The sequence below is a fragment of the Lepus europaeus genome, chromosome 6, assembly GCF_033115175.1.
Source record: "Lepus europaeus isolate LE1 chromosome 6, mLepTim1.pri, whole genome shotgun sequence".
NCBI lineage: Eukaryota > Metazoa > Chordata > Mammalia > Lagomorpha > Leporidae > Lepus > Lepus europaeus.
Window position 1 is genome coordinate 124969206 of NC_084832.1, and position 26899 is coordinate 124996104.

At 42.9% G+C, this 26899-nt stretch overlaps 1 protein-coding gene across 1 annotated transcript in view; it reads right to left on the bottom strand.

Annotated features, from left to right (window-relative positions):
- CPNE8 (copine 8) overlaps nucleotides 1-26899 on the bottom strand; it is a 250977-nt gene that overhangs the window by 53350 nt on the left and 170728 nt on the right. Inside the window, exons 11-14 of the mRNA XM_062195063.1 lie at nucleotides 25829-25904; nucleotides 23138-23191; nucleotides 19831-19892; nucleotides 269-315 (exon numbers count right to left, since the gene is read on the bottom strand). Coding sequence (XP_062051047.1) covers nucleotides 269-315; nucleotides 19831-19892; nucleotides 23138-23191; nucleotides 25829-25904 — 239 coding nt within the window. The remainder of the gene's footprint in view (nucleotides 1-268; nucleotides 316-19830; nucleotides 19893-23137; nucleotides 23192-25828; nucleotides 25905-26899) is intronic.

The following is a 26899-nucleotide window of genomic DNA, read 5'->3' on the forward strand; positions in this document are numbered from 1 at the left end:
TATTTGGAACAGAAATGATAGTATTTCAACACTCAACAAATTGAAAGGGACCATTATACCTTTTTGTCATAGCTCTTTTAGTCTTCTGCGCATGTGAACTATTTCACAATATTGAAAATAATGGGAGTTTTATATGAAAGACTTCAGGTCTTTTGCATACTTCAAAAGTACGCAAACATCAGAATAAAATATCTAGCCCTCAAAAATAAAAATTTACTTTTCACTTAATTATAAACCATGTTTATCAAGTGATGGTTGTGACACTCACCATTCGATGCTGTAAAGTCAATAGCCACTGTGAAGTTGATCTGTGTTCTAGAAACAAGTAAACAAGAATCATTAATTAAATAAACAGTTTTGTTTTCCATTTGTATCACGTTTATTAATGTCACTCTTCTGAAATGTTAACTTATGAGTAAGTATGTCATTGTAACACTGGATACAGTAAGGTAGCTTTACTAGGTAAGAACTTTGCAAAATTACCTTTATATCATATTCCTGTAAGATAAAAAAATGAAATCCCATAAAGTAAAGTAGCCTGCATTTTGGGACACGACAACTGAGTGTAATAAAAAAGGAACTGGATCTGAAGCTGAGAAGCTGGGACTTGAAACACAAACTCTAATACAGGCATTGCCAGACCAAACACTCACCCTCTAAAAAATAAGTTTCTTGTAAAAAGTGGATCATTTGAAAGTGTGACTATTTACTCCATTTTTGCAACAACTTCCTTCAGACATAACGCACAACTGATTTAACACTTCAAGGACTGGAACTACTGGATAAATGGTGGTAACAATGGTGACAGGATTGAAATGGCAACAATCTGAGTACTACAGCAGATGTTCCTCAGTAGTTCTCATGGTAAAATGTACAGTAGTATCTCCTTTCTCTGAAAATTTAGCCTGAAAAAGACCTACATACAATTCTCAAATTCACTTTTTCTTTCCTAAGGAATGAACAACCCCTTTATGCTTCCATTGAACAAAAACTAACATAAATTCCCTTTATTGTAATATGGTACTTTTTCTCAGAGCAGAAATCAGGTTTGTAGGCTAAGAATTTAGGCTAAGTTGGAGCACAACACTAACCACGAACCAAAATGAGCACAGATTTTCAGAAAATGAACACAGGTAGGCTTCTGGGAGAATATCTTCAGAGAAGCCCCTTGAGGGACTGAAATGAACAGTCACCATCAGCAACTGCCCAGTCATTCCGCTGAGATAGAAGCAACTATCAGTCAGCGTAGAGTGATGTATTAGCAAGCACACAGCTTTTCAGTCTGAAAGAACCAGGTTTGAGTGCCAGCAACTCAGCTGATGACCTCAGTCAGATTTTGAAACATTTAGTGGAGAGGGAAGTCCCTGGCACATAGTAATAAAATGAGAACTAATTAGAAAACCACGTGATTTGAATGTATTACATATGCTTACGTAGCTTATGTCAACTAACCTCACAATCATTTTACAAAAAAGATACTACTTTCCTCTTTTTTATGTACAAAGAAACCTCTGCACATAAAAACCGGTAAGTTTTCACAGCAGTGATAAACGCTAGCATTGGAATTTGAATGCACATTTAACTGCAAAGTTCATATTCATAACCTCCATAGTAAGATGTTTCTCCAGTTAAATATTTGCAAACCATGTTTCTCCAGTTAAACAGTGCTCACACAGTAAAGACAGTGATAATGATGCTGAGTACCTTACACAGATACCACAGGAATGTCCTTAATGGTCAAGATTCCAGGAACAGGCATTGGTGTAGTTGTGGGATGCTTGCATTTCCTATCAGACAGCCTGGGTTTCAGTTCTGGCTTGACCCCCAGTTCCAGCTTCCTGCTAATGGAGACACTTAGAGGCAGCAGTTGATGGGTCAAGTAATTGGGTCCCTGCCACCCACGTGGATTCCTGGATTGAGTTCCTGGCTTGGGCATTTGGGAGTAAAACAGTAGATGGGGAGCCCTACCCCGCCCCACCCTGGGTGTATGTGTATGTTTGTATATGTGTGTGTATATGCTTCTCAAGGAAACAAAAATGAAGGGACATGTTATGAAGTTAAGTTTAAAAATTTAGTCTGTGGTTCAATTTCCCCTAGGTTGTAGGAACAGAAACCTTGTATTGATTCAATTGTCTTTTAACAGTGTGTGTACAATGCTTTGCTCATGTTAAAACTACATGGCATTTACTGGGAAAATTCATTTATTTTAGGGCTGTTTCTAACATGTTGTCCAGGGTAGTCCAGGGTGTGTAAAGGGCCACAAATCTTGAGACATATTACTTGAATATAAAAGCCTCCCACAGTCTCAGAAACAAAGGTCTCCTCAAAGCCAAAGCTGTGCCTAGCACAGCTACAAAGAAAAGTGAGGGCTACAAGATGAAGAGCTGTCCTGCCCAGAGATGTTCCACATGGACAGATTTACTCAAGTGTACACAGCCAGACTCAGCTACGAACCAAGCAGATTACACACAAAAGCATTAACCTAATGTACAAACAAAAACTAGAGAGAAAAGCAAGGAATGGAGGGAGGAAGAGGGGAGAGAAAGGGAGAGGGAGAGACTGACCAAATGGAGGGAGGAAGACAAGGAGGGAAGGAGGGAATAAAGTCAGCAAGCAGGACCAAGGAACACCACTGAAGTCTAGGGCAGGCCAAGAGAAAGACTACAGGTTGATGTATGAACACTAAATGATAAGTAAGATCACTGGGTCATCACAGAGATGCTCAATAACAGAAGCAGAATCTTTGATGCATATCTGGAAGCTGACTGATGACACGATTGGATGAAATGTGTTGTTCCACACGCTAGAAACAATCTCTCTTGTTATTGCTTGGAATCAGCAGTAGGGTTCAGATCAGGAAGAAAAGAATAAGCTTACTCATAAATCTTCTCAGGGTGTGATGACCCCTCATCCCACCACCTCACCACTGATAGTTCTGGATGCAGAAAGCCACAGTTCAACTGTCTGTTGAGTCACTGTTGTAAACACTGAAGTGGGATCACCCATCATCCTTGAACTCACAGAGCTTCTGACTGTAGCTTACAATTGATAAGAACAATGGCAAATATAACACAGCATTTTGCCACTGAATTCATAATTAACAGCAGAACCTAAAACTCAAGCACACATAACATTTTCCATTCATATACTGTATACTTAAGTACCAAGCACCACATTCTATATACTTAGAAAAATATTTGCTGATTAAAGTTTCAAAGAAAATTCTGGCAATAATATTCCTTTAGGCGATAAGCATTTCTTGAAGACTGTGATGAATGATCAGTGTCACCAAAGTAAACCAAACATCAATAATCTTGTTACCCTTTTTCATTTTCTAATATTGCTTGAAGTCTAATATCAGAGAAAAAATCAATCATGTCCAAGTAAAAAAATATAAATTCACATAAAATTACTCCTGAGAGAATATTCATAAAACAATTGCGTATAAGTCCTCAAAACATTGTGCTTAGGAAGTGTTACTTTAGTTGTCAATTTACATTTTAGAAACAGACAAAAAGAGCAGGATTTCAAGAAACTCAGCAGTACTACATTCTAGAATATATGTTATGCCTAAACTGTATAATTTAATACTAACATTGCATGAGGCTTCCAATGTGTATGTCCCACTAATGCTAAAATATACACTTGGAAAACTCCCTATTTTACTTTGATACATTTCAAAAAAAATGTGAATGACAGAGAAACCAAATCTCAAGATAGACAGAATTAAGTAATGTGGCAAAGGGATCCAAACAAGTGTAGCTCTATGTGTATACGTCAAAGACGACTACACACACACACACACACACAGCAATGCCATCTTGGATATCTTGTCTACATCTGTTATTTTGAATTAATTATCAAGAATAACAAGGCTGATGGAGATGTCCACAAGAATCATCTCCCTTGGGACTGGGGATGTGGTATGGCAGGTAAAGCCACAGCCTGTGGTGCCAGCAACTCATGGGTGCTGCTTCAAGTCCTGGCTGCTGCACTTCTGATCCAGTTCCCTGCTAACATGCGCACTTCTGATCCAGTTCCCTGCTAACATGCCTGTGAAAGCAGGAGATGATGGCCCACGTGCTTGGGTCCCTGTACCTGCAGGAGAGACTCAGAAGAAGTTCCTGGCTCCTGCCTTTGGACCAGTCCAGCCCCAGCCATTGCGGTCATTTGGGGAGTGAACCAGCAGATGGAAGGTCTCTTTCTGTCTGTCCCTCTCTCTTTCTCTCTCTATATATAACTCTTTCAATCAAATAAATTTATAGCAAATTTTAAAATATTTCATGTAAAATAATGCAGACAATACAAGCAGATTTTCATTATCTTTCTCAGATAAACTGATGCTATAGAAATCAATTTAAGTCCAGTTACACTGGGGCTAGCACTGAGGCACAACGAATTAAGCCACTGTCTGCATTAGTAGCTTCCTATACAGGTACCAATTTGAGCCCTCGCTGCTCCACTTCCAATCTAGCTCCATGATAATGTGTTGGGGAAAGCAGTGGCAAATGGCCCAAGTACGTGGGCCCCTGCACCCACTAGGGAGACCAGGAGGAGGCTCCTGGCTTTGGCCTGCCCCAACCCCAGCTATTGTGGACATTTGGGGAGTGAACGAGCAGACGGAAGGTTCTCCCTCTCCCTCTTCCTCTCTCTGTAGTCCTGTCTTTCAAATAAATAAATTTTAACAAACAAAACAGAATTGTCTTCTTTTCCCTTCAACTTCAAATCCTGTTCAGCTGCACAAGCACATCCTAAAGATGGACTTCTTCCTCCGCTTTTTAAATTAACCTTGGCAAACACAGATTCAGATCCACCGCTTGCTGGAATCTAGTACCGATAAATGCAGCTGGGAAGCCCACCCAACTCTGCTACCACATCACACCCAGACTGCACCTGTGCCTTTATGTGCCCATATGCACTCCAGTTCTGGAGTTGACCCAGGCCCTGCCACACAGCACTGTCCTTGATCTTCTCTCACCACGGGCTGAAGCCTGAATCCTTTTCTGGCCTACTTCCTCCCTCTTTCTTAAATGTGGTTCCTTTACATGAACGACAGCCCAGACATCTGATTCTACACCTTACTGCTACTCAGGTGGCAAGCCCCTCACCAAGTGAAATGTGATGGAATGAGGGCAGGTTTTGAGAATCACAGATGCAAGTTACACTACCAGTAATGTGACCCTGGGAAAGCTGTTTAACCAGTCTGCACCTCATTGTTAGCTCCCCATAAGCCTTCAGGGAGTGGCAGATTCATTACCTCTATTACTGATGCTACCTGTTAGGTGCTGAGGTCAGCAGACTTTTCTGAATACTGGCCTATACCGTGCCTATCAAGTTCCTGGGTTCCAGCTAGCTAGAATCTGACCCTCCCCAATCAGACTGTCCCACTTCACACCACCTATTCAGGTCTTAACCTGCCCACTGCAAACTGCACCACCAATGATCTAACCTTGGCAGGGAGTGCTACAGGGAATTCCACAAACCAAATCCCACTACAGGAACTCTAAGCTTTGGCTCCCACCTTATTCTTTTTTCCTTGTTTTTACAAGAAGAGTTATTCATTTGAAAGGCAGAATTACAGACAGAGAGGAGAGACTGACAGGGATCTTCCATCTGCTGTTTCACACTCTAAGTAACCGCAGTGGCAGAAGCTGGGGCAGGCCAAAGCCAGGAGCCTGAAACTCCATACCCATCTCCCACATGGGGCAGAGACCTAAGCACTTGAAGCATCTTCCATTGCTCTCCCAGGCACATGAGAAAGAAGATGGATCAGAAGTGGAGCAGCCGGGATTCGAACCTGCACTCACATGGAATGCTGTGTGCTGCAAGTGGCGGTTTAACCTGCTCTGCTACAACTCCCTGCTCAGGGATCAGAGAAGTGTTGAAAGGCAGAATAAAAAGAAACTGAAGACAAGTGATACGATTCCTCAGCTGTCAGTATTCCTTTACTGAATCCAGTTTACATAAATTAACAAGACTTCATGCTTTCTCTAGACTTTGAGGATCTATTTTACTATTTAACACACTAAGAGTGGTCCAAAGTAAAATTTCACAACAAAGTTCATGTTCCTGTAGTTCAAGAACTCCCTATCAGAAAAGATATGTAGCATTTCCAACCTTTTTCTTCTAATCAATAGTTAGGAAATATTTCAAAAGAAACATAATCAAAATAAGCCACCAAAGTATCAAATCCAAACCCAAAAAAAACAACACAAGTACTAACAAGCAGAATCCCATTTAAAGTGACAAAGCGCTGGAATCACAACCACAACTAGCAGAATCACAACCACCAACTACTGTAACCCCATGCACCAATCAGCAGTGCTACGAACCCCTGTTTTCTCAATCGGTGGATAATATCTACTCTGACGGAGTCCTCTAAATATTATAAACTGTACATAATAAGTACTCTACATGCTACAGAACAAATTCCTTCAGTAACTCATGTCATCTTTTTTTTTCATAATCCTTTTCCTTCTGGGTCAGAATTCTGCCTTTATTTTAAAATGTACTTTTTTTTCATTGATTCTTTCTATTGTGGTTGGTGGGTTAACAGTGGCAGTGCAATCATGCTTCAATCAGAGCAGGCAGTAGCAGGTGCACTGTCTATAAAGAACTTAAAAACCGTACTGTAATCTGCAATAGTTGAATCTACTAATATCACCATAAATCAACACTCCTGAGCAGTGTCTGGTAAATTTTCTCTCCCTTTCCACCACCACCTGCCCTGGCTGAGATAGTCTTGTCTTTTAATAACTTTCTCCTCCAAGTCCCCAGCCTTTTAACTGAGTGAAACAACTTTAGAGATTGCAAAACAGGCTGTAAGCAATAGTATAACTTTAGAAAAAGCAGATACAATGTTTGTTCCAACCGAAGTTCCTATATTTCAAAGGAAAGTTCTATGCTTCAAGAGTAAATAATTAACCCACCACTTAACACTGTTTTTCTGGTGTTAGTAATAATTTTTCAAAAATCCACTGCCTTCCATTACTCCAGCGAGTCTCCACTTGGTACTCTCATCATGGAACAAGACTGAGAACCTGCCTGATACAAAGCAGACTGTTAGCATTCGGGCTGCAGGAGCACAGTGCTGATGAAGAAGCAGACCAGCAGAGCTTTCTCTGACTTGGAGATGGATCGCTCTGAAAAAACTCTCTGCAGAGTAATGGAAACTGGCGAGAAAATCACATTCTGAAAGCAAGTAACTGTACAAGACCAGAATCAAGTGTTCATCCAAACAGTGTTGATCAGAGTCTTGTGACTATTCCTGTCTCTTTTTTAAATCTTAGTCAAAATGAGTTTCACTTAGATATGATAATCTTCTCTGTGAATGTATTTATAGAAGGCAGAATGGCTCTGTTTTTTTATTTTATTATTAGATTTTTCCTGTTCGGTGCCACAGGGCTGAGCTCTTCCCTGGTCTAATGAATGCAGAGCACTTGGGTGCCACCACGAGAAGCAATATAAAAAATCCTAGATGTGCAAATTCAGTTTTTAAGCAATAAATTGGATTAGGGTAAGAAATAATTTTTTTGTGCTTTTCCCAGCAAGATGTGTTCCCTGCGGCAACATGCTCCGTGTAATGCCACCAATTTTATAGAACCTAGGCAGGCATTTTACAGTAGCACTGCAGTTGCTCCAAGTATCTTGAAGGAAAAAAATCCTTTTGGAACTTGTTGATAAAGAGACTTAATGATCTTCAACTTGCCTTTAAAGTAAGCAGTACCAAGAAGCCCACACTAGCCTTTAAAATGAGCTGATGATAGGTAGGCAGTTCTTGGATTTGTTTTATTTTTACTAAGACATTTCATTTTTTTTAAAAGGGATCCAAGCCTTTTATTTGAAATTTCAGGTCAATGTGAGATTTAGGATCAAGAGTCTGAGCTTTAGTGTACAGGACTGCCTGGAATCAAGAGTGCCATGAAGCAATCCTCAAACAGAACTGAACACAAGGGGACTTTTACTAACTTTATAGACTTGCACATACCTTTTCTTCTCCAGGTCTCTGTTAACCAGGGCAATTGCACCAACCGTATTATGATAATCGAATGAGATAAAACATACTGGAATTTTTCAACCGATTACAATATAGCAGCTAACATTCATGGAAAGTGAACTATATACCATTTATCTGCACAGTCATCCTAAGACACAGGACTTCAACTTTTACTACTTTTTCATCAATGTGGAAACAGGTTACACTACCAAGAAACAGAGTTAGGATTCGAGATGACCAATTATCAATGCCAGAATCCAATTTCCTGGCCAGTACCGGACCCAGCCTCAGGAATCGGCAACTACTTCTTTGCCAAACATTTACCCCCCAAAGGGGTTCTTCCCCATACCCTGCTCACTGAGACAATCTCCTACTTCCCGTCCTCTGGCTTTTCATCCAGGTAAATTCCAACCACGACACAGAGGGCAGGGGCGTCCCTTCTGGTAGAGGACAAACCAAAGCATTGTGCATCTGTCTTGTTTGGAGATGGGGTGTGAGGCATGGAGAGAGGAAGGTTCCAAGTCAATGAAATCTGAGAGACTGGAACACAGAGGTTTATAATCCAGTTCACTGAGTCCCACTCTGTTCAACATAGTTCTGTTTGTTCATGTTTTAGTTATGCTGAGAGATTCAGAAGGAAAACAGGTGGAAATTAACGCTTAAAATAGCTGTCTGGGGGCTGGCACTGTGGCACAGTGGGTTAAAGCCCCAGTCTGCGGTGCCGGCATCCCATATGGGTGCCGGTTTGAGTCTCAGTTGCTACTCTTCCAATTTGGCTCTTTGCTGTGGCCTGAGAGATCAGTGGAAGATGGCCCAAGGCCTTGGATCCCTGCACCTGCATAGGAGACTTAGTGGAGGCTCCTGGCTTCAGATGGGCTCAGCTCTGGCCGTTGTGTTCATCTGGGGAGTGAACCAGTGGAATGGAAGACCTCTCTCTCTGGCTCTACCTCTCTGTAGCTCTTTCGCTCAAATAAATAATTCTTAAAAAAATGGCTCTCTTAGTCTATATTCAATGGCTGTACTGTGTTGAGCACTACAAAAACATTTCAGAATTATGTCACTTTGAAGAGAGAAGTCTTACAAATGGTTAATTAAAATGACAACCAGGAGAGGTGGACATATGGGCCTACTGGTTAAGACACAGGGTTGGGATGCCTGCTTCCTGTATCAGAGTGTTAGGATTTGAGTCCCGGGACCTAATTCCAGCTTCTTGTTAACACACAACCTTGGAAGCAGCAAGTGATGGCTCTCAAGTGGTCGTGTCTCTGCCACCCTCATGGGAGGGCCGGATTGAGTTCCCACCACCATGGACATCTAGGAATGAACCTGCAGGTGGGAGATCTGTCTGTCTCTCTGCTTCCCAAATGAAAAAATGAAAAAAGTACACCTGTGAAGAGGCAGTGGGTATAAGCAGTAGCATCTTGTCTGGCCCAGTTGGGCTGGCTGGGTGAGAGTTAGAGATTATTTTCAGAGAAGAAAATGACAGTGTGCAGATCTGTGAGCTTCTAATTAACTCAATGTTCTAATAAAAGTGCAGAATAGGGTTTTATGTTCATGTGAAATTCTTATAACTTAGCAGGGAAGCATTGTGCAACAGAATCTGTTACCTGTTTCCCCCTTCATCTGCAGGTTAAAGGGTTGTAGGAACCTTCCCAGATCGTTGTCTCAGAATCGATGATGGCAGAGCAGAGCTCGGTGATGACTCAAGAGCAGAGGGACTGCCCCGCACACAGAGCTGACTAAAATATGATTCTGCCCTCCATGGCTCAGAGCAAGCTGTCATGAACAGGAAACATGTTCCATGGGTCTGTAGACAGAAAGCTGCCCATCTCACAAATAACAATAAGGAAAACCATGACGACGCTACCTAAGGAAGGATCTTAGATTTCAGAATAGTGTGTGCAGGAAAAGGATCTGATAATGACCTTACTCACGATGACTGAAATAAACCTCTTTATCAAATAATACAAAATTTTGCCACCTGAAATTAATTTTAATAAGAGAAATAAAAGATTCTACAGAGAATGACTAAAACTAATGACCCAAGGTCAATCACGCAGATGACACAATCAGCCTTTATTACTCTGTAATGAAGCTTCTTTATGGAGTTGATTCTTCTATTTAGAAAATAAACTCTTTCACTACCTCATGTACTAAAATGTATCTCAACCTCCAGGAAAAACACAGTACTGTTATGAAGGCAAAAAGAGAAAATAAGAAAGGTCAGGTTTTTATTTTAGAGAATATTTGCATAGTAATTGAATCCTGACTGATTTAGAATGCATCACTCAGCTGCTCACCAGGCACCTGCAGCCAGAAACCTGTCTAGGAAAGCCAAACACAATGTCTTAGGGACTGAGACAGGGAGTGAAAAGCAGCAAGCTAACCGAACAGTTCCACAAACAATTATAATTTCAGTAAATGTCTACATCAATAACGACTAATAGAATGGAATACTAGAACATCAGATAGCAGCAACTGAGCATAAAAGGAAGTTCCTTTCAAGAGGGAGATTTTAAAGAGCTTTGAAAACAATTGTTCGGTATTTAAATATGTTCTTTTTTTACTATTAAGAAATTTATTTACTTGAAAGGCAAAGAGAGACAGAGAGAGAGACAGAGACAGAGGGAGTCAGAGGGAGACAGAGAGAGGGAGGGAGGGAGGGAGGGAGAGAGGGAGGGAGGGAGGGAGGGAGGGAGGGAGAGAGAGAGAGAGAGAGAGAGAGAGAGAGAGAGATAGGTCTTCCATTTACTGGTTCACTCTCCAAAGGGCCACAACAGCCTGAGCTGGGCTGGTCCAAAATCAGGAGCTTCTTGTGGGTCTCCCACGTGGATGCAGGGTCCCAAGCACTTGGCCCATCTTCCACTGCTTTCCCAGGCCATCAGCACAGAGAAGGATTGGAAGTGGAGCAGCTGAGACCCAAATCGGCATCCATATGGTATGCTAGCGTTATAGTTGGCAGCTTTACCCACCACACCAAAGACGGGCCCCCATATGTTCATTCTTAACTCTGTGTAATTTCTACTTGGACTCAGGATAAATAACAATTTTTATAATGTTGGATTCAACCATGTTTTTGCAAGAAAATGAGATTTGAAATTTTTAAAATGTGATTAAAGAATTCTTTATGCATACTTACTCTCAGATTTTGATAAGGAAGACCACTACATCATCCATATAAACTGCCTGCTCTGCCCCTTCCTCACTCCTCCTACTCTCAGGCAGTAGGTCTATGACAAGTGGCTTTTAAAATTAATGTAGAGAAAAGTACAAAGAAAGGAATCTAAGAAATCCCCTGCTAAGTTTATTTTCGATGGACCAGAATTAGCTAGAGTATCAATTCAGTTGCTGTATTTACATTTTATATGGGGATTTTTCACCCCTTTTGAGGACCTCAACTTTACTTCTCAATGAAGATTCTAGGTAAGCATAACCTACCAGCAGGTTCTCTTAGATTAGGAGGGTACAAGGAAGATGTCCCTGAACTGAGGTCCGCTAAGCTAGCAACAGGACAACCCACAAATAAAAGTAATAACAGCTGGAGTGGGAGTGTGATGCTATGGTTAGGACACTGCTCAGAGACCCACGTCCCATAACGCAGTGCCTGGGTTCACACTGTGGCTCGTTCCTGATTCTAACTTCCTGCTAATGGGTACCCTGGGTGGCAGTGATACTGGGTCCCTGCTACTCACACTGGAGACCTGGAGTGAGTTACTGCCTCTTGGTTTCAGCTTGGCCCAGCCCCAGCTGTTGGAGTAAACCAGTAAATAGTGTCTCTCTCTGTGTATCTCTCTTTGTGTGGCTCTCTTCCTGTCTCTGTCTCTCTGCCTTTCAAAAGTGATGAGTTACTTTGATTCTGGTGGTGTTATCTCTTCTGAAAAGCTCACCTTGGCAGCCCAAGATGGCTGAATAGGGGAAAGGTGTGCTGATTCTAACAAGGCGAAGATGGAAGAAAAGCAGAGGGAGTGCATTCGCAGGGGGGAGTTGGGTAGAAGTTTGCAGTGGAAATTCTACAGAAGGAAGAGGGATGCCGTGGAGCAGCATGGAACAGTGCACGTGCACCAGTGACCAGGGACGCCACACACGACTCTCGCAGCCGTGGGCTGGAGCAGACACCAGCTTCTGAGAACAGGCCCCGGGGCTAAACGGCCAAGGCCGAGCACCCGTGGGCACCCAGTTCTGGGAGCATCTCTGCTCTCTCTGTGGACAGTGTGGGCTTGTGGGGCCAGGAGGGATCCTCTGCACTCCGTGACTTGGGGAGCCTTGTGCACTGTGACCGTGGGAATTCTGGGACTGCACGATAGGGTGTGCAGTATAGCTGGGTGTCTGGCGTCAGAGGCTCAAACCCCCCGACTGCCTGGAGCAGGTCATCGTGGATTCTGTGGTCACACGGAGTCTGCACAGACCCTTTGTGTGGTTCATGCGCCAGCATGCGTGAGGGCAGCACCCACTGCGGGCTGACCCCAGGCAACTGACCGCCCTGAGAGAGAGAAGTTGAGGCTGTGATTCCACCAGGCGTGACCATACCCCCCCATGCCCACAACAGATGTCCAACACAGTGAAATTAAGCCAGAAATTAACAACTGCGAATCTCTAGAAAATATGTAAATACATGGAGACTGAACAGCATGATCCTCAACGAACAGTGGGTCACAGAAAACATCAAAAGGGAAATAAAAAAATTCCTGGAAACGAATGAAGATGACAACACAACATAGCAAAACTTATGATGGTATACAGCAAAAACAGCATTAAGCAGGAAGTTTATACCAGTTAGTGCCTACATAAAGACATCAAATAAATGAACTATCAAGGCATCTCAAGGACCTTGAAAAACAATAACTAAAACCAAAATTAGTAGGAGGAAAGAAATAATTAAAACTATAGAAGAAAACAATTTTGGAAAAACACAAAAGATCAGTGAAATTATGACCTGTTTTTTTTTTTTTTAATTGATACACGGTTGGCCCAACTAACCACACAAAAGGGAGAAGTCCCAAATTAATAAATGATAAAGTACATACATGTGAGAACAATGAAACAACAGGAATTACAACAAACAGCTATAAACAAATTGGAAAACCTAGAAGAAATGGATAGATTCCTGCATACATCATATTAAGAAACTGAAGATTCAAAGTGTTACAATTATCTCAATAGATGCACATAAAGTATTTGATAAAATACAACATCCTTTCATGATTAAAAAAAAAAACACCTTAGGTAAATCGGGTATAGAAGGACCACTTCTCAACACAATCAAGGCAATATACGACAAGCCCACAGCCAGCATCAGATTGAATGAGGGCTGAGCAGGGCTGGTCTGAAGTCAGGAACTTCCTCTAGACTTCCCACGTAGGGACATGAGCCCAAGCTAGCAACAGAACCACCACAAATAAAAGTAATAAAGGCTGGAGTGGGAGTGTGATGCTATGGTTAGGACACTGCTCAGACACCCACATCCCATAATGCAGTACCTGGGTTCATACTGTGACTCCACTCATGATTGTAACTTCATGCTAATACCAGGTGAAGCCACCACCATGCAGTGCCGACATCCCACATGGGCACCAGCTCAAGTCCTGGCTACTCCACTTCCAATCAAGCTCTCTGCTATAACCTGGGTAAGCAGTGGGAGATGGTGCAAGTCCTTGGGCCCCTAAACCGACATTGGAGATCCAAAACAAGCTTCTTGCTTCAGACCAGCACAGCTCCAGCCACTGTGACCATTTGGGGTATGAACCAGTAGATGGAAGATCACCCCCACCACTGCCACCTCTGTCTCTCTGTAACTCTGCCTTTCAAATAAATAAAGAATTTTTTTTAAAAAAGTTCAGAGGTACTGCAATACCAGATTTCAAGACATACTACAGTGTAGTAATAATCAAAAGAGCCTGGTACTGGCACAAAAATAGGCATGCAGACAAATGTAACAGAATACAAACCCTAGAAATCAGCCCATACATCTCCAAGCAACTAATCTTTGACAAAGGAGCTAAAATGATGCCCTGGAGAAAGAATAGTTTCTTCAACAAAGAGTGTTGGGGAAATTGGAACTCCATGTGCAGAAGTATGAAACAAGACTCCCACCTTATGCCTTATACAAAAATGAATTCAAAATATGTCAAGGATCTAAATCTATGAACTGATTTCATAAACTGCTAGAGAAGAACATCAGGGAAACACTGTAAGACATGAGCGTAGGCAAAGACTTCCTGAACAGACCTGAGAAGCACAATCAAAGCAAATAAACAGACTCACGGGATTACATCAAGCTAAGAATCTTCTGCTTTGCAAAGGAAACACTCAGCAAAGAAGCAATGGGAGACAGAACAGGAGAAAATATTTGCAAACTATGCAACTGATAAAGGATTCATATCCAGAACCTATGAAGAGCTCAAGGAACTCAACAACAACAAAACAATGCAGTTAAGAAATGGGCAAAGGACTTGAATAGACATTCTTCAAAAGAGGAAATTCAAATGGCCAACAGACACATCAAAAAATGCTCAGGATCACTAGCCATCAGGGAAATGCAAATCAAAACCACAACGGGGTTTTACCTCATCCCAGTTAGAATGGCTCTCACAAAGAAATCATTAAACAATAAATGCTGGTGAGAGTTTGGAGAAAAAAGGTTCCCTAATCTAGTGTTGGTGGGAATGTAAACTAGTACAGCCACTGTGGAAGACAATATGGAGATACTTCAGGAAGCTAACAACAGATCTATCATATGAGCCAGCCATCCCACTCCTGGGAATTTACCCAAGCGAAATGAAAGCAGCACATAAAAGACTCATCTGTGCCTCACTGTTAAGTGCAGGCCAACTCCAAATAGTTAAGATATGAAATCACCCTCGATGTTCAACTGATGACTGGACAACTAAAATGTAGTATATATACACTATGGAATACTACCCACCCATTAAAAAGAATGAAATTCTATTTTTGTAACACAATGGGTGCAAATGGAAACTATTATACTCAGTGAAATATGCCAGTCCCAATATGACAAATATCAAATGGCTTCCCTGATCTCTTTTAACTAATACAGTATAAAAAAATAATATGTATGAGCAAAATTGACATTGTGAGATTCCATTACTGTTTACAGCCTTGGTCTCTACCATTAAGGAACAGGTTTTTTTTTCCCCTTGTATTAGCTGAATTCTTTACTTAGAAGAAGGTTAAATTTAAGATTATAAAATAGACAAAGTATGTCACTGTAAAAATTAAAAGAATAAGAAAGGAAAGAGAAGTGAGGTGGGAACACTGGCAGGAGCGGGGGCAGAGTGGGAAGCATCACTACACCTATAAATCTGTACATATGAAATACATGAAATTTGTTTGCCTTATATAAATAAGAGAGTGAAAAAACTAAAAGCTAACCTTGACAATTCCACAACTCTACCAAGTAGTAATGAATGCTGCCACCCACTGTACTCCTTGGGGCCATTTAGGTTGATGACAGTTATTTATTTTATGTTCTTCTTTAGTCTCATCAGAGAGCAGAAGTTAAGAGTGGAGGGGTCAGGTGAGAAGCCTCTGGAGGTGACTGAAATGGATGCACAGTGCTACCCACTCCGAGGAGTGTAGCTGCAAGCTGCCTTTCTGTGTTCTGCCTCCAGCAGAAAACACTCGCAGCTTTCTGGGGGGGAGGGGGGAGGTGCTGGGAGAACAGAGAACAGCGGGAGAAGAAAGGACTCTGCAAGCTGAGCTTCCAAATCCATAGCTGGTTGAACACACGCTTTAGAAAGGACACACAACTGACTAACAAACAGAGGTTTCACAGATGAGAGCTGAGAATGACGGGAAACTTAGAAGCAAACGTGAAAAATAATGGACACTATGAAGCATGGGTAAGTGTATGGCAATTCACACCCAGATGCTGGGAGAGTAAGTTATGACAGTCTTTGAGCAATACAACCTAATCTGCAGACTGTACTACAAACATACCAGCTAACTCAGCAATATTATTTCTAGGAAGTACCCCTACATGCACACTTAACCAAGTGCACAAAAAGCCACGTGCACACCAGTTTTATGTGGCAGTTTTGCTATGATTTAAAAAGAACACTGAATTTACTAAAACGTCCATTCAAACAATGGAAGTCTGTTGAAATAAGGTAGCTTTGTAAGTAGTAGCATAGTCACACAGATACACCATGTATTTAAAGAGGAAATAACAGTGCAGAGTACTGCACACACAGTGATGCCACTGTTATAAAATGATGGAATGAGATTGTCAAGAAACAGAGTAATTTATAGAAAATTTCTCCGGTTGACTACCCCTAGAATGTGTGATCATAGGGATCTGACATCACATTATACACTTCCAAATTTACCTAACTTTTAAACATTTTATATTTATCTTCATAATGGTATAATATTTTAAAATTTGTGAGTGAAAACACTTATTTCTACAATTTCTCACTCAGCAAATGTGTGGTTTCAGACAATTATGATGATGAGTTGTAAATACCACTGAGATGCTAAACAGTGATATGAATGTTCTGTGGCTACAGGAGACACGTCTGTGATGACAAAGACGTCTGCAGGAGGCACCTCCGTGGCGCAGTTCACAGGGGACCAACGGGCACCCCGAGACCACCCATAAGCAGCTACCCACAACTGCAGTTAGTTCTAATCTGAAACAAGTGCAGCTCATGTATTCTATGCTGTTACCTTCAGAAATTTCGATGGAAGTTCGTTGTCAGCTATTAATGTGACTTGCAGTCACTGCACTGCACTGATACACTTGGGAGCTGAGTTTCCTTATTATCAGGGGGAGAACATCCAAATGACTCATAAGGTCTACAACAAGTTAAAGCAAACCTGTAGGAAATCTATCAAGAAAAATAGTATACCATGAAATAGCTGGGAGAGATGTCTGTGGAAATTTATTCTCACAATGATTTTAACACTGGTGTTCCTCATGTCAAGGTGCTATGATTTGTCATTCTCCTATCAACTGAGTCTTTTTAAAACCCTTGGAATATGAAACTCCAGTTCTCATTTCTTACATGTAAAACACATCAGATATTCTATGAAGTACATACCTTGACCAATCCCTGTAACTAACAGCTAAATGAAGATTAAATCTTCCTATGTGTCTTCTAATAACATCCTTACGTATTCTGTAAGTCAAGATATGAATTTACACTCAGGCTACGTAAACTAAACAGGACTTCAGCAGGGAACAGAAATTATATATCAAGTACACACATACCGAAAAGTAAACAGTACAAAGAAATGAACTTTACTGTAATTATTTCTGGAAAGAGAAAATTATCAGCATGTCTATTTCTTAAGGGGGAAAGAGAGGGAAGGAGAAAGGAGAGGCCAGGGCAAAGGGGCCATGCAGAGAGGGGACAGTCAGTTCCCTGAAGACACTTAGCTCACTGGCCGGACACAGGATAAGGGGTCAGCAAATGACCAAGTATGGTACATCCATACGTTGGAGTGAGTCTTCTTTAAGGATATCAACAGTAAGGTCAGAACCAAGAAAACCAAATCAGGTATCATTAAGGCCGCAGTAGGTTTGTTTGGAAGATCTACTAAAATCATTTTACCAGTGGACTTTAGAATATCAGAGTCATGTAAAGTACAGAAAACTGAAATCTAAATTATAGTGATTTGCCTGTCATTACAACATAAGGACTGGCACGACAGAGATGATCTCCTGAATAAAACTTAATAAAAAGAGAGAGAGAGAGAGAGAGAGAGAGAGAGAGAGAGAGAGAGGTCTTCCATCCACTTGTTTACTCCCCAACTGGCTGCAATGGCCGGAGCTGTGCCGATCCGAAGCCAGGAGCCAGGAGCTTCTTCCGGGTCTCCCACGTGGGAGCAGCGACCCAAGGGCTTGGGCCTATTTTCCCAGGTCATAGCAGAGAACTGGATTGGAAGTGGAGCAGCTGGGTCTCGAACCAGAGCCCATATGGGATGCTGGCACTTCAGGCCAGCGCGTTAACCCGCTGCACCACAGTGCCGGCCCCTATATAAATATTTTTTTAAAATAGGTTCTTATAAAAGTCTCAAAGTCAGATTGAACAAAGAGTGCCTCCTAAGCTGGGGCTCCGCTTACTCATTGACTTGTAACAGAAAAGGTATTGGCATTCCCACCAGCACAGGCAGCACTGGGAGGAGGAAGCATGCAAGCCGAGAGCAGGAACCTCGAGATCCACAGCAGTGGAGACATATGACGACATGATTCGCTGAGGTCACCACTGTTCCTGCGCTGCAGAAGCTCACGCACCCGGGTTAACACAAAGGATTTCCAAAAGAGGAACATGATCAACTCACAGTGATGTCAGGGGTAACGCAGTCAAGCAACTGTTACTGATAGACTCAATAAACTACAACTCGATCCACACTGTTGACCAAACGCACGGAAAATTTCTTATAGACACATGCCTCACACATGCTCATAAGGGACAAGACAGAACAAATTCAGACTTGGTTGCTCTGACATGCAAACCACAGCCTCATCATGGAGCCCCTCCCTTCAGCATACACAGCATGTGTTATCCACAGTCTTCCTTTCCTTTTCTTCAACTGCCTCCTACGGCTACTAAGTCTTTGACACAAGAAAAAAAAAAAGATCTATTTGTATAACAAATCAACTCTTGATTTCCCCATCTACTAAAGATTAAAAATATGCAGATGTTGGAAGATGAAGGAGAGTTGGCAAACTCCTTTTTCTAGTTAGTACTTCTCTAACTTTATTGATATCACCTGAAGCTTCAGAGTGGGGTTCAAGATACCCACACTGGAAGGGGTGTCCATAAAGCTTGTGAAGATGCGTATTATGAACAAAACGGTGCATGGACTCCCAAGTCGTCTTGCACCCAAGTAAGCTTATCTTTTCCTTTCATTTGTGCACAAACCCTAAAGCCCTCCCTTGCCCAAGGACTACCTGTTTAGGCAGGTACTGGTATTTGTTCCTTTGTTTTATCTCATTAGAGCGAGAAAGGCCAAGCTGTGTCCTCTGTGACACTGGCCTGGGTCTCCTGGCCCCTCCTTCCCTGGTTAGGGTTAGGGTTAGGCGATGTCTCAGGGAGGCGGCCTGGGAAACCATCCGCTGAACTGTCATTCGGAAGTGGTTTACCTGGGTGATGCCTCCAACTATCACTCCCCGTCAACTCCCCTCACACACTCCACCTTCCTCTCAATGTTTCTGTGTGTGGTAAATACAGGGGAAAGTGGACGTTTGATCCTGTGAAACAAGGAACACTATTCTCCGTCTCCACCTGTGCTTACTTAGGTTAACACAGGACCAACCAGAATAAAAAGAGAAACAAAACTGCAAAGATCTCCCTGTTGGCCCTAGTGTAAGAATGCACAATGCATTACTAGCACAGAATAGCTCCTGGAAGGTGCTGAGAATGGCCACAGTGTCTGTTCCTGAAATGCATTCCTGCCCAGAAGGCTGGGGGACAGCAAGTGACAACTGCCCCAACTCCTGCACGGCCACCCTGTGACACGCTGCATTCCATTCACATTCTACAGTCAGCACCCACATTCTATCAGGCCCTGCAGCCTTCGTGCTCTTTAAAGATAACACAAGGTTCTGCACGTTGGGCAAATAAAAACACTCAAGAAAGTATACATAACAGCTCCACCTATGACCATCAATGATACAACGAAGCCCCTTCTCTTGGTTAGAGATGCAGCTTGTCCCCCAAATGAGAGCAGTGGGATATACACAGTCTAAAACAGAAGAGCGAGAGGGGCAGCATTGCAAGCTCAGCTCAGTGGCTGGGCTCCGCGTGGGAGCACCTGCCACACACCATCAGGAATGCCTAAGCAACGAACAATCTCACAGCATTACTTACCCTCCCTTGATGTAGTCAAGGAAAGAAACTTCCGTTTCTACCAAGAAGGAGAGTAATGTTACCTGGAAAAGAAACACAGAATTAGCTCTAGCAGAACTAACTGTAACCCTGAAAGGACTTTTTCCCCCTAAATGACACAGAGAAAACCCTACTTCCTAGCGTTTGGAAAAAGCACTAAATACATGATAGTTTATTAAAATCTGCTAGGACTGACGGCTCTAACACTGAAAATTAGCAGAAGGGACTGGACCAGAAAAGAAGAAAAAATTAACTCCTTTCTATGACCAGTTTACTCACTTTGAAGTACAGCTTGAAAATTATCTAACAGGACACTGCTCTCCTTCTGAGTTTAGATAAAAGGGAAGACAAAAGGGTGCTGGAAAATGGTTCAAGCTGAAACCCAGAGTCAGTGAGCCACCCTGCAGAGGGCAGGACGCGGCGCTTATGACTCAGTCTGGGCAAGATCATCTACCCTGCGGGTGTCCTGCCTCTCAGGAATCCTGACACAGGAACACAGAGAAAACTCAGATTTTGCCTCTCCAAAGGAAAGTAAATCTTAGGGGGAAAATTTCAGCATTTTTTTACTCAATAAGATGATTTCGTTTTTTTTAACACAATTTTCAGATACATTCATCTTTGTACCCTACTGCGCTGATTTAGCACAGCATCCATCCCCACAGTTGTCACGTTTAATGCATTACCAACGAGCACCTTCACACCCCGTAAAATAAATCTACTTAACAGTTAGGGGCGACATTAAGGGTATGGTCTTTCTACCTTAATTTTTTTTTTTTAAATTTTTATTTGACAGATAGAGTTGGCAGTGAGAGAGAGACAGAGAGAAAGGTCTTCCTTCTGTTGGTTCACCCCCCAAATGGCCGCTACGGCCAGTGTGCTGTGCCGATCCAAAGCCAGGAGCCAGATGCTTCCTCCTGGTCTTCCATGCGGGTGCAGGCGCCCAAGTACCTGGGCCATCCTCCACTGCCTTCCCAGGCCACAGCAGAGAGCTGGACTGGAAGAGGAGCAACCGGGACAGAATCCGGTGCTCATATGAGATGCCAGCGCCACAGGCGGAGGATTAACCAAGTGAGCCACGGCACCGGCCCCAGGTCTTTCTTAATACGACTTAAACTTTTCCATGTCTGCCTGATTCTCTGTACTCGGACTCCTCTGAAGAACACATGATCTGCCCTCCGGAAACTCAGCCCACAGGAGGACCTGCAGGAAGCCAGGCCTTCTGCCCCAGCGGGGAGTCCTCCTCTGTGATCACGTGACTGAGAAAGAAACAGCATGTCGGACTCGGCGAGGTCCCCCCTGCATTTCGGCAAGTAGGCCCCTCGGTGTTTTTTGTGCTGTTCGGTTCTGTGAGGGTGAGCACAGAACCCCCTCCTACGCCCCTTTCCTTGTCCTTGTCCTCGGTCTAAGTGACCCCAGGTTAGCACACACCGCCCTGAAGCGTATGTCACTTCTCGGCTCCTCCTTTTACTTTCGGTTCGCCCGGCGAATTCACATAAGGGACTGATCATCCCAGAATTCGGAACCAAGTCATCTTCCCTCACTCGAGAGAGGTGACGCTCAGGAGACACCGTGTGGGCATACGGCCTTGACCTAACGAATCAAGGAAGTTCCCCACTAAGCACAGGACATACGTACGATCTGATACACTACTATCTGTTTGTCTAACGTAGGGAAACCTCCTGCAAAATGCCATCCACAGCTGAGGTGCTAGGAATTTGCTTTGTTACGGTAGCAGCGCTGTATGTGTCTTTCCTCTGGCTAGAGTTGGCGTACAGTGTTGCTCTTAAGCGTTCAGACATGGGAAAGATACCCCCCTCTCAGAATCCTGTGCAGATTATCAAACATAGTGAATCTGTGAGTGATAGGAGCCTGACACTCCAGGTCCCTGTCTCACAGACAATGGTTAATGACTTAGGGAGAGAGAGCTCTGACAGTGAAAAAAACAATGTAGCAAACAAGGTAGCAATGCCTAGTCAGCCACCCCCCACATACCCGTGGGATGAACTAAGAGGACCTTTACACAATAACTCATGCGAGGTCATCCCATCCGCACCCAGTGAGGATCCCCACATTTGTGGCAGTCCTCGGGCACCCCAGTATCTCAGGGCAGCTGCTAGATCCCATGCCATCAGCATGTTTGCTGCTAATGTCGAAGTGTACGGAAAATTCAGGCCCTGGATTCCAACGCCTGTAAAAAGGCTTCTATTAACCAAGGGTCGAGGATATGCTTGTGTCTTTCCAGAGAATGCGGAACAGCCCATTTGGGTACCAGCCAGAAACATCAAGCCTGCAACTGACAGCCAACCAGAACCAGCTGAACAAGACCGAGACTCCGCCTTGTTAGCAGACACACCTGCCCTATCATCCTACCCTGAGAAACTGCCCAAAGCCATATCTGTTACCGTTGTGTACCCCACTAGCTCTGGTCAGCCACTCAAATGGCCCACAGCCTGTGTGTGGTCATGCCATTCCTGATAACCATTGTTCCTCATTCCTACCCCTATCTGAGCAAGCAATCCTGTGGTCTCTCGATTTGAGCACTGGTTAGTCAATGACGGGTAAGATCCCCTGGGGGACAACCTAAGACAGGCACAGCTGCATACAGAGACCACATGGAAACGGGGTCAACAATGGTATGGCCAAGAATCATGCCTCCCATTGCTCAAAAATAAATGAAAAGGGGGAAATGTAGTGGAATGAGAAGGCCATGCGAAGGTGGCCACTGGCAAGCAAGCATCAGTTACTCAGGAATGGCTTTGAAACCCACCTGGCTTTGGAAACTGCCTGGCGACAGGCTGTGATTGGATGGCTTTGGAAACTGCCTGGCAACAGGCTGTGATTGGATGGATTTGAAACTGCCTGGCGACAGGCTGTGATTGGATGGATTTGAAACTGCCTGGCGACAGGCTGTGATTGGTTGGGGTATAGACCGCCCCTTGACCAGATTGGCTGGTCTTGGCTATATAAGCTGTTGTACCAACTGTAATAAACGAGTCTGCGGGCTGCTCGCCTCAAGCCTGCTTTCACCCGACTCCCCGGGGTCTGTGTGTTGACTCCGAGCCTCTTGCCCCCACCACGCTGCTCTTCTCAGAAACGAACCCATTGCAACATTGTTGAGAAATCAACGGCAACATCTCCCTAGGCAGCCGACTGCTGTGTCACGTTCATGGTGCAATCCTACATGATACAAAGCTCCAGTTTTACTTGTTTCCAGCCTGATTTAAAATGCCCACTTAGGCTTTATTCATCAATTTTAATGTTTAATGGGTAACACAAAAACTTGACTTACAGTTCCAGAATTTGTATACTTCTTCTTTTTTCCTTTCTTTTTGGGATTCACCACCTGAAAAAACAGACGAAACAATTCAAACACGTTAGGTAATTTTGAAGACAGTAGTTTAATCGGGTGCCTTGGCGTCTGGTGCATGTACTGCTTTACAAATGCTTCTAGGACTCCTGGCCAGTCATGTGGGCACTGTTTCTCTGCACACTTGCTGGGGAGCCTCGGGAAAGAGAGCTTCGTTTGTCAGAGGTACTCTTCTCACTCACCTATGCACTGAGCATCTTTCACCATCTGCTTCTTCTAGGGAACAGGTTATAACATTCAAGGTCCACAATAATTAGTATTGCTTTCTAGAAAATTTAAAGTGAAGAATATCTAAGAAATGTAGCTTGCTCGAATTACATACCCTTCCGGTGCCATGGCTCACTATGCTAATCCTCTGCCTGCAGTGCCGGCACCCCGGGTTCCAGTGCCGGTTGCTCCTCTTCCAGTCCAGCTCTCTGCTGTGGCCCGGGAGGGCAGTGGAGGATGGCCCAAGTCCTTGGGCCCTGTACCCACATGGGAGACCAGGAGGAAGCACCTGGCTCCTGGCTTCGGATTGGCGCAGCACGCCAGCCCTAGCGGCCTTTTGGGGGGTGAACCAATGGAAGGAAGACCTTTCTCTCTGTCTCTCTCTCTCACTAACTCTGCCTGTCAAAAAAAAAAAAAAAAAAAAAACCAAAAAAAACCAAAAAAACACCACCACCACCACCAACAAAAACACCCAAGAATTAAATACCCTAGCACAATAGATCACCCAATGTGTGAATATCTAAGAGGTTTTCTGACCTAACAACTGCTTCATAATGGGAGCAATTTCCATGGAATGCCCACACTACCTCGTAGGTAGAGGTCGATTTTATCGACACAAGACTGATTTTTTTAATCATTGGCTTCATGAAGAAGTATCAGTGCAGTATCAATGCACTCCTACATTTGCACAAAACTGAAGCCTCCAAGGAATAAGAAAGAAGAGTGACACCTGTCAATTTCACAGGATCAATAAAATATAGTAGTGCCGTAAGAGGCTCTGCCAGCTCATCTCAACCCACAGCATGGGGACAGCATTTGACCAGGAAAGAAAGATGAAAGACTTTATGAGTAAGTACTATTTGAGCTAGAATTTATTAATGTAAATCAGGGTTCCAATAAAAATGAAATCAACAAAGACAGCAGTCTGGAAAGGGTTTGACTGAAACAGAGGTCAAAAACAGATTCAAAATGAGTCTGAAAAAGTGAGCAGGAGCCATGTCGAGGAGATCCTAGATATCAGAGTGCAGGGTTGGGACGCTCTTCAACTGAGGTTTCAGTCAGAGCACGGTCTACTCAGTCGAAAGGACAGAGATCCACGCAGAGAGACTGGAGACAACAGTCAGGATTCTATTTCTAACCACCTATGAAGAGGTAACGAGGCACTGGATAAAGCAGTGCCAGGAGAACTCAGAAAACAGATTAAATTGGATTAGGACCACTACTACAGAGAGCCTTTGTCAGCTCTACTTCATATGTCTGCCTCTCCCATTGCACACTGACATTTTTTAGTCATCTTTGTATCTCCAGAGGGATACACAAAATATGGGCTATGGAAGACATTTAGTAATTTTTACAAGTGCACAAATTAGTGTGTGGAATACTTAGTGCAGTAAGAAGGTGGTAGGTGAAGGAGACTCCTTCACTTTTAACTTAAAAGAGGCCAATTTTAATGTCAACTTGGCAGAGAAAGGTTATTATTCTTGATGAAACACTGATAATAATATTTTCCTTTGACCTCCACAAATATTAAATTATAGGAATATAGCAATACCACAGCTCAAGGATGAACAGTGCTAAACTATGCCAGGTGTCCCAACACATGCTTGCTGATCAACTATCGAAGTGGTTTAAGACAGAAGTAAGTACTGTGGACTTGCTTTAATAAATGGATTTTTTTAAAGATTTATTTATTTCAAAGGCAGAAACATACCAACTGAAGAAGAGACAGAAAAAGAGATCCATTCACTTGTTCATTCCCTAAGACATGAGCCAGGAACTCCATCCTGGTCTCCCATATGGGTAGTGGGGCCAAGTACTTGGGCCATCCTCCACTGCATTCCAGGCCATTCGCAGGGAGCTGGATCAGAAGATCAGCAGGGACTTCACTGGCATTCCAAATAAGGGTGCCAGAGGTGTCACCAGCAGTGGCTCCATCCAGTGCCACACTGTAGGCCCCAGCATGCTTTCCTACTGACTGTGGACTGCCTTGTCACTCCCTCTAGTTTGCACATGAATGAGAGCGAAGGCACTCCGCAGATCTCAGGCCACTGTACAGTGCCACTGATTGCAACTGAGTGCACATTTCCTTTTTTTATTAAGGAAGTTTTGGTGGGCAAGTTGGTAGGAAGACAAAATATAAAAGATGAAGCTTAAAAATTAACATATCCATACTTAATTTTTAAAGTTTCACATGTAAAAATTCAAAATCACTCCAGATTTAAAAGGCCATGTGACTTGAAGATAAATAATATCATTTAGTCTAAGAAACAAGTTGGGTAAAGGAGTTTTAATATTCTTAAAATCATATATTGTTGCTAAGTTAACCTGTGGCACTTATCCTTTGCAAAAATCCATATTTTAAGACAAAGGGTTAACTTAAAGTGACAAAAATAAAATGCTTCTCACCTCGTATACATTGAATTGGGACTGCCCTCTAGAAAGTTCCCGGTAGCTTGTTGTAAATTCTCCAATGAAATCGTGACTGAAAGGGAAAAAAGTATACATTAAGTCTAATGATTGTGGAAAATGCTTCCTATTATTATGCATGTAATAATTATTAATTCTAAGAGACTGATATATCATTGTCCTCTAATTCAAAATCATGTATATACAAGTCATATTTTTATGAATATTCAAATGTGTATACCACCAAAATTCATTTTGACATATGTATATTAGTATTAAGATCTCCAATCTCAAAAATATTACTTGTTATTAAAATAATCAGTTATTTAATAGGATGAAAATCGGAGACACTCAAATTTATTCATCAATGAAGTAATCAAAAATATACAGAAATCTTCAAACTTTCCTATGGCTGGGGGTAATAAGACACCACTACAGAAAGAAATGACATGCTAGCATGTCTAACAGTCACCAATCTGCTCTTTCAATGACAACAATTAACAAGTATTTTGCGAACACCAACCTGGTTATTCTAAAAGTCACTACCTCTTGGGGGCCTGTTCAGTTTAGTGAGAAGGGGTAAGAAATGAGTAAACATGGATGAGTTCTCACTGAGGTTGACCCACGCTTGCACAAAATAAACGTTCAGCACTCAGCCACAAGGAGAGGACTTGTGTTCTACTCCTCAGGAGTCAACATAATGTCCAATACTGTGCTGAACACACAATGCTGAGAATAAGTTTAAAACTCAGGGACCCTGTGCAATGGTGAAGTAAAATGTGCCAAGGAAGAAGACAGAACATGCAGGAGCAAAATATGTAACACACATAAGAGATGTCAAGGTAGTTAGCTCTACCATAGAATTTAAACTTGGCTAATTTGTTTTAGAAATGCAAATGGGGCCGGCGCCGCAGCTCACTAGGCTAATCCTCCGCCTTGCGGCGCCGGCACACCGGGTTCTAGTCCCGGTCGGGGCACCGATCCTGTCCCGGTTGCCCCTCTTCCAGGCCAGCTCTCTGCTGTGGCCAGGGAGTGCAGTGGAGGATGGCCCAAGTCCTTGGGCCCTGCACC